Below are 13365 nucleotides of genomic sequence, written 5' to 3'. Positions count from 1 at the left end.
TTTATAATTGCGGTGGCTTGGGGCGCAAATTTTTTTCTTCTAGCTACGGGGTACGAAACTGAAAATATTTGAGAAGCGCTAATGCAAGATGGTCCTTGAATGCACCACTAACGTCTTTCCACAAGGTTCAAGCAGTTGTTCAATACCAATAAAAAATGCCCTTGTACGCATCACTAAACTAACTGCATACTGTAGAATTCTATTGGCGGGCCCACGAACGCATTTCAATACAGTACAATCAAATAGTTGTTCGGCTCCGGTTTAATACAGTATATGGCCCTTGAACGCAGGCCCAACGTCATCACATCCATTGAAACAGTTGTCAGGTCCCAGTTTGTCATATAGCCCCTGAACGCAGCGCCAGCTCTTGTCTTGCCTCCAGATGCGCGAGGAAGCGTGCTTTTCGATGATGTGGTCGTCAGTGGGCTTGTAACCGTGTCGTGTGTCTGCGAGCTCACTGACGTTCTCTCTTGGATGAGAGCAACGCTCAAACCTCATCGTCTTCTTCACCACACGAAGAAGAAGAAGACGAAAAGTAGATCTGGTAGCGAAGACGAGAAGGAACGCTGCTGACGTCACAGCCACATTTTTTAGGTAAGTGCCTGGTTTTAGCTAACTTTATCAACTATCTTTTAGATCTGGACGGTTGATTTAAATATCTTTTGCCGTGTGTGAGTTTACTTATACTTTTGTCGCATTGGCAAAGTTCATGTCACTGCAAAGTGAATTAAATGGTCAATAGTCGTTTGGACGTGTTGACATCGGGAAAATGTATTGAAAGAATGTTACACATTGTTTAAAAATGTTTATCCGTTCGTTCGCGTAAACAAGAACACTTCCCTTACGAGTTTTCAAATTAAAAGCGAAAACTAGGCGCTAATGTGTTTTATTGTGGTAATGGTGGTTTGGTCAAGATTTTTAGCTGTGGGATACAGCCTAGTTGGACGCCACTTTTATTTCACGTTTTTCCCCTTTTTTTTTTGGTCGGGGGTGGTGGTTGCTAGTACAACTTCCGGGTGGTCGCCAGTTTACTGGGTGTGACTGCACTGAAAAAAAGTCGTTTAGAATGTACATCGGTTGGAAATGGGTGATTAGATGATTATTTTCGTGGAAATGGGGGCACATGACATTAATTTACTACATTTTAATCTTGTGCAACGGAAAGCAGTACTTTTTTTTCCAAATGTAGAGAGAAGACAAATGTACCTTTCCAGTATGTAGACACATTCATTCAGTCACGCGAAGAGATAATCCTTGAACTCACTAACAGTTGCGCAATCACCAAAACCTTAACATTTTTTTCAGTCCTATTTGACTAGAAGCTTTTGCACGCATCACCACCTACATTCACTTGTCTTCAACTAAACACAGTTATTCAGTCATATCTAATCAGATGGTCCTTGAATCCACCACCAGTTATAGCACAAGGGACGCTTGGATGAGCAAAACATTGGCACTCATATAATAGGTTTGCATGTAAAAATTACAGCAGTAGTAAAACGATGCCCCCACTCCCAAAAAAAAAAGCTCTTGTCTTTTAATGCTGCTTTCAAGGAAGGTGGGAAGTTGAACCTATCCAACACAAATTCTCCCAATCCCGACCAGAACGTGTTTTAGGTGAACATAACATAAAAGGTTGATTCCGGTTGTTGTTCTGGTTCATCACAATACATTTTGACCTCCAGCAAACCTCCATAATTTCCTTAATTAATATAAGTAAAGGAATATCTTATCTTCAAAGCATTTTATTCATATCGCAAAATAACACATAGTAATGCTGGGGGATAACAGCATATCTTCACGCAGTCAGATCAAATCACGTTGTGCTCTGTGAAGTTATTTAAAAATACAAATGAATGTTATGATAAATAAAGAAAGATAAATATACATTTATAATTTTGTGAATTATGTTTTGCCATTCACGGTTTGTGTCTCCATGGAGGTCACCATTGTTGAGTAATATCAGAATGAAGCCAGTTGGTTACGTCGGAGAGTCCTTTTTTATTTTCTAACCAAGACCTCCCAGTTAAAAAAGGTTTCTCGTGCACTTTTCTGGTCGGAGATTGAAAAAGTCAGACTTCCAGCCTTCCTTGAATGCAGCATAAATCCTGGTTATTTTGGAGATGGATTTGTTTTCGCAACTTCATTTTGGCTGCCAGCTTCCTGCGTGTGACTTGACATGGCTCCAAACCACTTGAAGGGGAAAAAAGTTCCCTTTTCAGTGGTCACGAGACAAGTTAGAGGGCTTGTAAACCTATTTTGGTGTCATATGATCCCCGCCCTAAAAAAAAAGTCACATATGATGTTCATTGGGCGGCGGCCACATTAAGTCATGCCCTCTATCTTCTTGCCCTTTTTTTTTTTTCTTCAGAAATTGTTTAACTTTACACGTAAAAAAAAAAAAACTAAACAGAATATTTTTTCTTGCTGTATGTGTGTACGTATCTCATAGAAGCAGGATGGTGGTGGCTTACGAGGGCCAGTCGTTCACTGCCCTGCGGAAGCAGTGTCGCCAAAATGGCCTCCTGTTTGAGGACCCCCTGTTCCCCGCCACAAATACGTCGCTCTTCTACCAGCGCAACCCCATCGGCAACGTCATCTGGAAGAGGCCAAAGGTACCGCTGCTGGTCCGCTGTGGCCGCTCGCAATTTATACACCTTCGTTCCAATGGGACAAAATAACAAACTAGAAGCAGTGTGTGGGGGTGCGTGTGTGTATGTATGTGCGCGCATGCCCGTGTGTGTTTTTTTTTCAAGCTGTGTCATTTGGCTGACAGCTTTAAGGCTCCCTGTGGTTCACGGGTCATAATCAGAGGGTGTTTCCTTGTTCTGGTTCTTTGTTCCTTTCCTCACTGTGTTTTCTTTTCCTGTCTCCTTGTTGGATCCCTTAGCGTGTTTCCTTGTTCATGTTTTCTCTATGTCCCTGCTTGTGTCCTTGCTATGTTTCCTTGTGTTGGTTACTTATTCTTCTCCTTCCGCGACTTTGATTGACAGCTCATTAAGTGTGTATGTCAAGCTTGTGCGTTTGTGTTTATTTAGTGTTGGTTGAGTGACAGCGCCGCCCTGCTGCCACCCTCTAAGATGACATCCTTGTACAAGCTAACTAAAAAGTAGCAGCAGGTGTTCGTTACCTTCTATTTGACTTTTCCTTCCCACTTGTCAACTTTGAGCAGGACTTAAGTCAAGATCCACGCCTCTTTGTGGACGGCCTGAGTGCTCACGACCTCCACCAAGGCAAGCTAGGAAACTGTTGGTTCGTGGCAGCCTGCTCCACCCTGGCGTCACAAGTTGGCCTTTGGCAGAAGGTCAGCCTTCTTGCTTGTTTTACATGCTGAACGACGAAAATTTTTAAATACATACAGCATGATTAAATTAGACATTATTAAATCATTATTAGAAATGTGGTATAGCATGACTAATTTAGACTTTTTAAAAATTTGTCAGACAATTTTGGATTGCATGATTAAATGATAAATATAAGTATGATTAATAACTAAATTAAAAAAATGCATGATTAAAATAAGACATCAAATCATTACACCAGGATTACATCAGACAATTAAATAGGATTAATTTAGGCATTATTTGAAAATAAAATGTAGCCTGATTAAATATGGCATGAACAAATGTAATAATAATGCATGAGTAATAAAACTCATTAACAACTTTCTAAATATGGAATAAATAAAACACTAAATAATGTAGCGTGATTCATTCAGGCAATAGTAAAGTAATTACAAATAAGAGCTTGATTAAATAAGATAATAAATACCTATGGCAAAATTCTGTGAGACATCAAATCATTATAGCATGATTATGTAATACATTATTTAAAAAAGAAATCGCATGAATGATTATGACATATTTTAATTGAATAAGACTTAGACAATATTCAAATAGAACATTAAAAGTGATTATAGCATGAATCAATCAGACTTGATTAAATTATTATTACATGATTAAGACGTTAAACATAAAATTTTGTGTGAATATCTACATTTATTTGGAATGAATATTTATTACATATTTTATTTTAAAAAATTAAATATATAATAGGAATAAATAAGATATTATTAATCAGAATTTCATCAAACTCGATAATATAACTATAGCATGACTCAATAATTAATAAAAATAATAAACAAGTGTGCTTCCATAAGATTTATTTCTAGATTTCCATACACAAATCATCAATTTTACGACACAAGTGTTTGTTTCTATTTGACTGGCCGGAACGCAAGCTTCATTGGTGGGAGGAAAAGTCCAGCGAGCACCGCAGCTCCGCCGACTCAGCACCGTCTTTGAAGGCGAACAGGAAGTACATGACCTTGCGGACCTTGGCGAGCTCTGCGATTCTCTCGCCGAACTCTTGCATATCGGCCTCGAGCCACTTGAGGCCGCAGCCGTCGGGGTCATCGGCGTTGCGCCAGAAGGTCCCGACGGGCTCCAGCAGCTGGCGTGTCATCAGGTGGGTGAGGTCGGGCGTCCAGTGCTGCGAGATGCCCGTGATGGTGACGCGCCCACGCCCGCCCAGGGACACGTTCCAGCGGCGGAAGCTCAGGTCCTGCCGGGAGAAGTCCAGCCGGTAGACGGCCTCGTGGGGCAGCAGCAGCCGTTCGCCGTCCTGACGCTTTTGGCCCGAGCTCTGAAGAGACGACACGCGCAGACGCATCTTCTGTGGGATCACAGCAACGTCTTTAGCCACCAGATTTATTTTCAACATTACTTAGTCATGTTTGTGGACTTTGTTGCAAATTATTTCCTAGCCGCTTCATTCTGTGCTCAGTGGTGGATCAGCCATTTTGTAGTGCTGTGCTTATCCGCCGTCTTGTGGCATGCTGATGTCAAGGGAATATGTTGAAGTGAATGGAGAGGATTCGTTTGGATAGTACTAGTGCTTTGCCGCCATCTTGTTGCGTCTTTGTATCATGGGACTATGTTGGAGTTTCAGTTAGACAGAAGTAGTGCTTTGGCACAATGTTGTGGCTTGTTGGTGGCAAGGAAGTTTAAAGTTGAGGAGATTTGCTGAGACAAAATTAGTGATTTGCTACCTTCTTGTGGCATATTGGTGCCAAGGATCTACTTGTAGGTTAGAGTGAGTTGAGAACCTTTATTGAGACGAAAACCGCTTTGCCACGATTGTGTGGCCTACATTTTCCTAGGAACGATGTTGAAATGAGTTGAGGGGTTTTATTTTGACAAAAGTAGAGCTTTGCCACCATTTTGTGGCGTTTTGATTGAAGTGAGTTGAGGAGCTTCAGCACGACAAATGTAGCATTTTGTTATTTTGTGGCATCTCTTGTTGAAGTTAGTTGATGAGCTTCATTTAGACTAAAATAGTTGTTCTCTGCAATCTTGTGTCATATTTTTACAAAGCAGCTATATTGAAGTGAGTTGAGGAAAGTTATTAAGACAAAAGTAGTGCTTTGCCACTATCTTGCAGCATAATTTGTCAGGAAACTAGCGTCATTTAGACTAAAGCCGTGGTTTGCTGCCAACTTGCGGCTTTTGGTGCCAAGGAATTAATACTGGAGTGTGTGGAGGTACTTCATTAAGACAAAAGTAGTGCCTTGAAGCCATCGTGTGACATGCTGGTGTGAAGGAACAATGTTGAAGTGAGTTAAGAAGCTTCATTGGGATAAAAGTAGGGTTTTTGCACCATCTTGTGGCATGTCGGTGCCAAGAAACTAGAAAAAAAAATTGAATTGAGTGAGAATCTTCAAAACAAAAGTAGAGCTTTGCCACCATCTTGTGGCAGCTATAGGCAATAATAAATCTTTTTAGGGGGAGGGTCAAACGATCACTTGTGGATTTTTGGAAAGTAAAATAATTATGGCATGATTACAACAAGACACTTATTAGTATAATAAGAATGATTAAATAAAAGTATTGAATATTTTATAATATGACCATATGGAAAGTGCTTTGTGAAATGCCCAATATAAAATAAAGTCGTATTGAATTTTATTGCATTATTCCGTACAACAAAACTAAATTGTTGCTCAATTCTTTAAAATGTGTCCAATTACATATTATTTCAATTTGCGGGGGAAAAAAAGCGAGGCTCTCACCTCTGTCAGCACCACATCCTCTTTAAATTCCAGCACCATGATGCCAGACGGCGCTCCCGTTTCCTCCATGTCCCGCAACCGTCCTCTCTGGATGGATGACTCAATAGTTATGAACGGCTGAATAGAGGATGTTACGACGGATGGACAGATGGATGTTATGAGGCATCTCTATCGGACTTTCTGCTTTTTGTCTCTCTTGCATCATCGCGTTGGCACCTCCCACCTTCCATTTCCACAGCTATTTCCATCACACACAGACACGCACACACACACACACAGTTTAATATAAATAAAGAAACGAGTGATCCAATGAGCAGAGGCGCAACCAGGAGGCGCCGGGTGACTCCCAGAGTTCCCAACTGTACGTCATCAGCGACACCTGTCGCCGGGCAACAACACACCCACACACTCTTCCACCTTGCTGTGTCCCAAAAAAATTATCTTTTTGGGAAGAAACTATTGTGCCATTACAAAGTTAAATAACTTGACAAAAACATTGATGTCATGTCCTGTCTGTCCATTTGAGGGTCAATCAATGCAATATCGCCTGCAGACTTTTTGTGTGCGTGTTGTGTGGGTGTGTGTGTGTGTGTGTGTGTGTGCGCACACGCTCCAGTGAACATGTTGGTATGCCAGCATGGGACAGGATGTTTATAGTGTTCATGGATCGTCATTTGCTGTTTGTGCTCCGGCCAAAGCCATGTCTAATTTAAAAATATTGCTTTGACACCATCTTGTGGGATCTGGAATTGAATGATGGAGCTTGATTTGGACAAAAGTAGTATTTCTCTACCCCATCCTGTGCCATGTTGATACTGAGGATTTATGTTGAAGTGAGTTTAGAAGCTTCATTAAGACAGAAGTAGTGTTATGACACCATTGTGTGGCATCTTGGTGCCAAGGAACCGTTTTAAAGCGAGTTAACTTTAAAGATGACAGCAACGGAAAGTCAAAAGAATATTTTTTCAAAATTTCTCTGAATATCAGACAAACGAATAGATTGCACCGCAAGACGTCGCTCACGTCGGTTTTAAAAAAAACAAGTAATTTACCTACAAAAAATCCAAACTTTTCAACTTTTCAAATCAGACTAAAATTGAAAAAAAAAAAAAAAACTAAAATTAAAAAAATAAATAAATAAATAAACTTCAAAAAGCAATTGACACATTTTCTCCCGCTAATGTAATAGATTGCAGTTAAATAAATATGTGTAATGTGTGTAATTAGTCACTCCCTAAAACTGCTTAAAATCCTCCCCAGACATTTGTGACGTGATTGTGATTTTTTTTGTGACAGGTAATTCCTGACTGGGAAGACCAGGAGTGGGACAAGAGCCGCCCCGCCTTGTACGCTGGCATCTTCCACTTCCGCTTCTGGAGGTTCGGCGAGTGGGCGGACGTAGTGATTGACGACCGGCTGCCCACCCTCAATGGCAACCTGGTCTACTGCCACTCCAATGACCCGAACGAGTTCTGGAGCGCGCTGGTGGAGAAGGCCTACGCCAAGTACGTAAGACCGCGCCCATTTCCTGTTAGCATTCGCTGTCATGCCACCAAACATTCAATTGTAAAACACGCCTGCTTTTTCATCGCCTCTAGTGGTCATAAATAATTGGACCGACTATTGATGTGGCATGAAATGACGTCCAATTGTCGTTCCAGGACGTGCGGCTGCTACGAGGCGCTGAACGGCGGCAACACGGCAGACGCGCTGGTGGACTTCACGGGCGGCGTGTCGCAGACTATTTGCCTCAGTGAAAGCGGCGAAAAGGACAGCTTGGAGAAGCAAGCCGAGCTGTTCAATCGAGTCGTCAAAGTCCATGAGAGAGGAGGACTCATCAGTGCCTCCGTAGAGGTGAGCGTCTGATACCGTGGTTCATCATTTTCAACCCCTGCTATATCGTAGATTTTTCTTTTTTTTGATACAGTATCCAGGCAAAAGAGTCAGCAACTGAAATTGTTTGTCTCTTTTGGTGTGTGGCGGGAATTAAAGTCGCAGTGGTTTGAACGTTTGTAATAATCGTAACATCCATGCTACTTTCCGTTACCCCATCTATGGCGTTTTGCTTCATATTGGCATTAAGATTGCAAAATGATGTGGTTTGCTTAAACATTTTGGTGTTCAAATGCACAATTAAAAATGTAAGTCACAGTACCCCTGGACCTCTCCTTTCATAAATCCTCAACCGCCAGTAGGTGGCGCTAATTGCACTTATTGCGATGTCCTTTAGGCGACCAGCACGTCCGACATGGAGGCCCGCATGTCCAACGGCCTGGTCAAAGGTCATGCCTATGCCGTGACGGACGTGCATCGCGTGCGTCTCGGTCACGGCTTGCTGGCCTTTCTCAGGTCAAACAAACTCGAAATGATGCGCCTGAGGAACCCGTGGGGGCGCAGCGAGTGGACCGGACCCTGGAGCGACAGGTGACAAACCAAACGCAATGTAACCCAAACTCACACTTTGAAGGCCATTGAAGATGGATAAATGAATATAAGCTATTTTGCTGTGTTCACAGTTCAGAAGAGTGGAAAAAGGTTAGTAGCGGTGAACGTGAGAAGATCGGCATGGTTGTGCAGAACGACGGAGAGTTCTGGTAAGTTTCCGTGCGACGTCGCCCCCTAAATTGCGGACACGCTTATTTATGTCTAGGTCTCCTCTCTTGTCCTGCTGATACCCGTACAGGATGACTTTCAGCGACTTTGTCTCCAACTTCACGCATCTCATCCTGTGCCGCTTGATCAACACGTCGTACATGAGCGTGCACAAGACCTGGGAAGAGATGGTGTTGCGCGGCTCCTGGACTCACCATGACGATGCGCTGAAGAACCGGGCCGGTGGCTGCGTCAACAACAAGCAGACCTTCCTCCAAAACCCTCAGGTGCGCCCTACTTTAACATCCCACAATACAATCTTTCTCAACCACTATGGGTCCTTCACATGTCATCTACTATGCTAACACATAATTAATGCGGGTTGACCGATACTTAGTATTTTTTATTTATTTATTTTTTTAGGCTGCTTCTCATTTTCTCGCATTATGACATCACTTTGCGGAAGAGAAAAGAAGATTCACTGACTCGCACAGTTGTTCAAATTAATCTCCAAATTGTGCCTTTTGTAACTGTCGCGCGTGTGTCTGCGTGTGTGTGTTTTGTAGTACATCTTTGACGTGACAAAGTGTGAGGACGAAGTTCTCGTCTGTCTGCAGCAGAAGGACCGCAGGGCCTCGCTGAGGACCGGACGAGGAGAGAACCTGGCCATCGGTTTTGAAATCCACAAGGTCAGAGAGCCAGGGTCACCCCGGACTGGTCGCCAACCAATCGTGGGTCACGTAGACAAACTCGTACTAGCACACAGATGCCAACTAATGTGCCTCACTAGTAAAAAATATTGTGGATAAAACATTACTAGTAAGACACAGTCCTTTCACCAGTGTGATGAATTATCTTGCTCGTGAGGACAAAGATTGTACGAGCACATGACCTGAAACTGGATACCAAGGACATGGAATAAATGCTAAGTGAGTGCTGCTGTAACAGCATGTGACAGCATGACAATTTGACTTGGTCGCCACAAATGCTTACAAACACGCTTTAAAAAGATTGTCATCAAATCTTTAAGTCGTGTCTTATATTAAAAAAAAAAAAAAAATCACATTTACTGCAGTGAGCAGTTTTACAACATGCTCCTCACCGTGTGCACACAGGTGGAGTTGAACCGGAAGTACCGTATGCACGCCCCACAGCAGAAGGTGGCCGGCAGCACCTATATCAACTCCAGGTTTGTATGGAAAGCCCTTCCATATCCTTGATAACCAACCTAACGTGCATGTACATGACTAGTACGCTTTGTCATCACTAGGAACACAATTCAGCACAATAGTAGGACAAGTGAAGCAAAACTGTGCGCTAGTTGTCGACTGCATCTTACTAATGCGATAAATAACATCATATCCTAGTAGCGCATTGACGTCAACTAGTGCAGTTTTGCCTCACCAATAACATGTAATTGAGCTTTTGGTATGCCAACACTCTCAGGAAAAGGGTACTGGAGGTTCCATTTTTGTTCTACAGGGTGCAACCTTTTGTGATTCAAACAAGTGGAACACCTAGGAACAACTAAAAACTGTTTATGGTTGGAAAAGGTATATAAATGTTCCATACTGACAAAGGGACAATTTTTGGACCTTTTTACTTAACGTGTAAGTGTTCAAACAAGTGTGAGGGCAACTGAATGCACTTCATGCACTTTAAACGAACTGTCAACGGTTCTTGTGTTTGTGTACTTTTGGGTCACGCTTTCATAAAACACAAACCCCCTGCACCCCCAGGATGCGTTGTGGGCTGCAATGCTTTACTTTTTCTGTCATACGGTTGTTAATCTTTATCGTTGAAGTGAAGTTTGTCACCTGTACCTCATTGAACGTGTGATTTATTTGAACTGTTGTGTTAAATTTAAATGAAACTTTGTAAGTCATTGTGAATCTACTAGTGCCCTGAATCGTACTAGTACATGGATATGAAGGCTTTCATATCCTTCATAAATGTTCAAACGGCTTTCCAAAGGTCTGCGTTCATGCGCATGGACCTGAAGGAGGGCCGCTACGTCATCGTGCCAACCACCTTCGACCCCGACCTTGAGGGAGAGTTCCTGTTGCGCGTCTTCACCGACGTGCCGTCACGCTGCAGGTACAAAGACAATTTTATTTTATTTTTCGGGGGGGGGAATATGGGGAAAAAAAGCACAAACAATGTATAATTATACACTATAATATTCAACCAAGCCATATAATTTTATCTAATGGGGTCAGCAACAACCAACTCTGGATTTCAGAATCAAACTACTGTATGTTTGTCCTGCATGTCATTCAAAATCCCCAAAGTAATATAGCAACTTGCTCACCTGTATAACAATCAAGGTACAGTATGGTGCAAGTAACCCCTCAAGCACTTTAAACAAACTGTTAACGGTTCAATTACTGTTATTTTTGCATTTTTGAATTTCGTGTTGTAGTGGTGACTTAATTGAGCTAATTTGCATATCCTTGATTTCACCTATTACGGGGGTGGTCTGAAGCAGAAATCCCATGACGGAGAGATTACTGAATTATCAAAGTCCATAAAGAATGGTCGCTTAAAAATGTGCGCAATGGCAGGTTGGTCGGAAAGTCGTGATCCATTGGGCCTTCACTGTAATGATTTGTTTTATGTTGTTGTGTGCTGCAGGGAGCTGTGTCTGGATCAGCCCCCTCGCACCTGTTGGACGGGTTTGTGTGGATTCCCATCACTGGTCACGCAAGTACATGTAATCCAAGGCAACAGTCTGAGAGGTAAGATAAAATATGCGTGTATATAAATATATATATACGTAGAGAAAGGGAATATTTGTTTGTTTTTTTTAGATGTTTTTTTCATTTACATGTGATATATTTATTACGTTCATATTTGTATTCATATTGTGTAGCGTTTTTCCATTTTAGTGAATCATAATTTCAATTCATTTTAATTGAATTATATTTTTCATAATTTTTTTTATTTTTATTGCATTCAGTGTTTTATTTTATTCATTTAGGTTCAATTCATTCAGTGGTGTTTAATTGTCTGTATTTTTCCTTTGTTCATCCTTTACATGGCATTTTATTTCATGTGTTCCATTTTATTTATTTATTTTTTTGGTTGTTTTACAAGCTTACCAGTCAGTCCATGTGTTTTGTTCGTGCGTAGGTAACAACGCATATTTGACCATTCGCTGCGAAGGACGCACGATTCGCTCCGCCATCCACGGCGGGACTCGCAATCCCAACTTTGACACCAAGGCGATCTTCTACCGCAAGGAAGGCAGCGAGCCAATCTACATTCAAGTGCGTGTGCATGCCTGCGCTGCAAAACGTTTGCGTGCCATTTCAAGGTGTAAATGTTGTGGTGGTTGGTCAGGTGTACAACTGCAACAAGCTGATGGACTCGTTCCTGGGCGAGCTGACGCTCTCCACTGTGGCGGGTGACATCAAGCAGACTCTGCACCTGCGAGCCAGCAGCGGCCAGCGAGTGGAACTCCCCGGCACCCTCAGTGTCGCCGTGGTGACCAGCGCCGTGCTCACCCACTTCTGAGACATCGCACTTTACGCCACTACTATGCTCCACTTTATTTGAGTTGATTTCTTTGTTTAAAAAAAAAACAAATTTACATTTTACATTTTTATGGTTATTTTTATTTTATTTTTTTCATTTTGACTGTTTTATTACATTTAAAATTGAATTGTACTTTAATTTGCCTGAATTTAATTTGTGAAATCCATTCGCTCTTAGCTTAATTTTTTTAATTTAATTTATTTCATTTGATTCTAGTTTCATTTTTTTCACGTTATAAATTGTTTCATTTTATGTTTTTGTTTTGGAACAATTTTATTTCACATATTGTTTTTATTTTGTTTAGTTTTAGTTTTACTTGATCTTCATTTCATTTATATTTAATTTTTCAATTTTATATTCTATCACTTGTAATTTTTTCATTGTTTTTAATTTCAGTTTTTCTTTTCACCTGTGCTTTTTAACAAATAAAAATACTGTTCTGTTTTTATTTCAAAACACAATTTATATATTTTTTCATTTTTATATTTATCTCATTTTGTTTTTATTTCAATTATCTTTTTTTACTTTTGACATTCTATTTTCTTTAATTCTTAACATTTTTATTTCATGTATTTGATTTTTTTTTAATTTTGTTCCACCTTTTACCTGTATTTTATTCCAATACTTCATTCTATTTTTATATCAAATGTATTTTTTCAACGTTTTTTTAAAATTTTTTTTTTTTTACAGTTTTTAATTACATATTTTACTTTTCATATAAATGAAATTGCATCGCTGATGGTGTCGTGGTACTCTCCCCTGACTTGTGTGCGGGTATTGTGGGATCGGTTCCGGCTCAGTGATGGGGTGAATGGTTGGTCTTCAGTGTGCATGTGCGTGTGCGTGTGCATGTGCGTGTGTGCGCGCACAGGGTATGTAGTACACCTTTCACCTGTAGTCCAGTTCTAGGAGTCCCTGCGACCCTGTGTACAGGATAAGTGGTGTCGAAAATGACATTAAACCCATAACATAAATCTGATTGGTATATTTTATTAAATTTTTCATTTTATTATTTGTTTTCAGTTTTTAAATATGTTTTTATAATTGTGTTTTTTTTGGGATGTTGTAGTGACACATTACTATGAGGAAATATGAATGTTATTCAACTTTTCATTTTACAAAACGACTACACTAACATTTGAATAACTAGAAAATGCAATTCCTGA

The 13365-nt window shown here is 40.8% G+C and overlaps 2 protein-coding genes across 2 annotated transcripts; one reads left to right on the top strand and one right to left on the bottom strand.

Moving 5' to 3' along the window:
- The first annotated feature begins 358 nt into the window (after nucleotides 1-358).
- Nucleotides 359-13178, top strand: capn5a (calpain 5a). Its single transcript, XM_088300933.1, has 14 exons — nucleotides 359-594; nucleotides 2453-2615; nucleotides 3173-3304; nucleotides 7367-7575; nucleotides 7732-7924; nucleotides 8301-8494; nucleotides 8587-8664; nucleotides 8754-8949; nucleotides 9229-9351; nucleotides 9778-9851; nucleotides 10637-10759; nucleotides 11297-11400; nucleotides 11795-11931; nucleotides 12005-13178. Exons 2-14 carry the CDS (start codon nucleotides 2460-2462, stop codon nucleotides 12176-12178), a joined length of 1893 nt encoding a protein of 630 aa, XP_088157059.1. The 5' UTR covers nucleotides 359-594; nucleotides 2453-2459; the 3' UTR covers nucleotides 12179-13178.
- On the bottom strand, nucleotides 4146-6243 carry ompa (olfactory marker protein a). The gene is made up of 2 exons (XM_088300935.1): nucleotides 6071-6243; nucleotides 4146-4674 (listed from the first exon to the last, which is right to left on the bottom strand). The coding sequence occupies exons 1-2, from the start codon at nucleotides 6137-6139 to the stop codon at nucleotides 4243-4245; spliced, it is 501 nt and encodes a 166-aa protein (XP_088157061.1). The 5' UTR covers nucleotides 6140-6243; the 3' UTR covers nucleotides 4146-4242.
- Nucleotides 13179-13365: the final 187 nt, after the last annotated feature.

This window comes from Idiotropiscis lumnitzeri, chromosome 7, assembly GCF_059441095.1.
Source record: "Idiotropiscis lumnitzeri isolate Australia: NSW breed Sydney's pygmy pipehorse chromosome 7, RoL_Ilum_1.0, whole genome shotgun sequence".
In the NCBI taxonomy this organism is placed as follows: domain Eukaryota; kingdom Metazoa; phylum Chordata; class Actinopteri; order Syngnathiformes; family Syngnathidae; genus Idiotropiscis; species Idiotropiscis lumnitzeri.
Note: the sequence above shows the minus strand (reverse complement) of the source record. Positions and strands in the feature narration are given on the sequence as shown.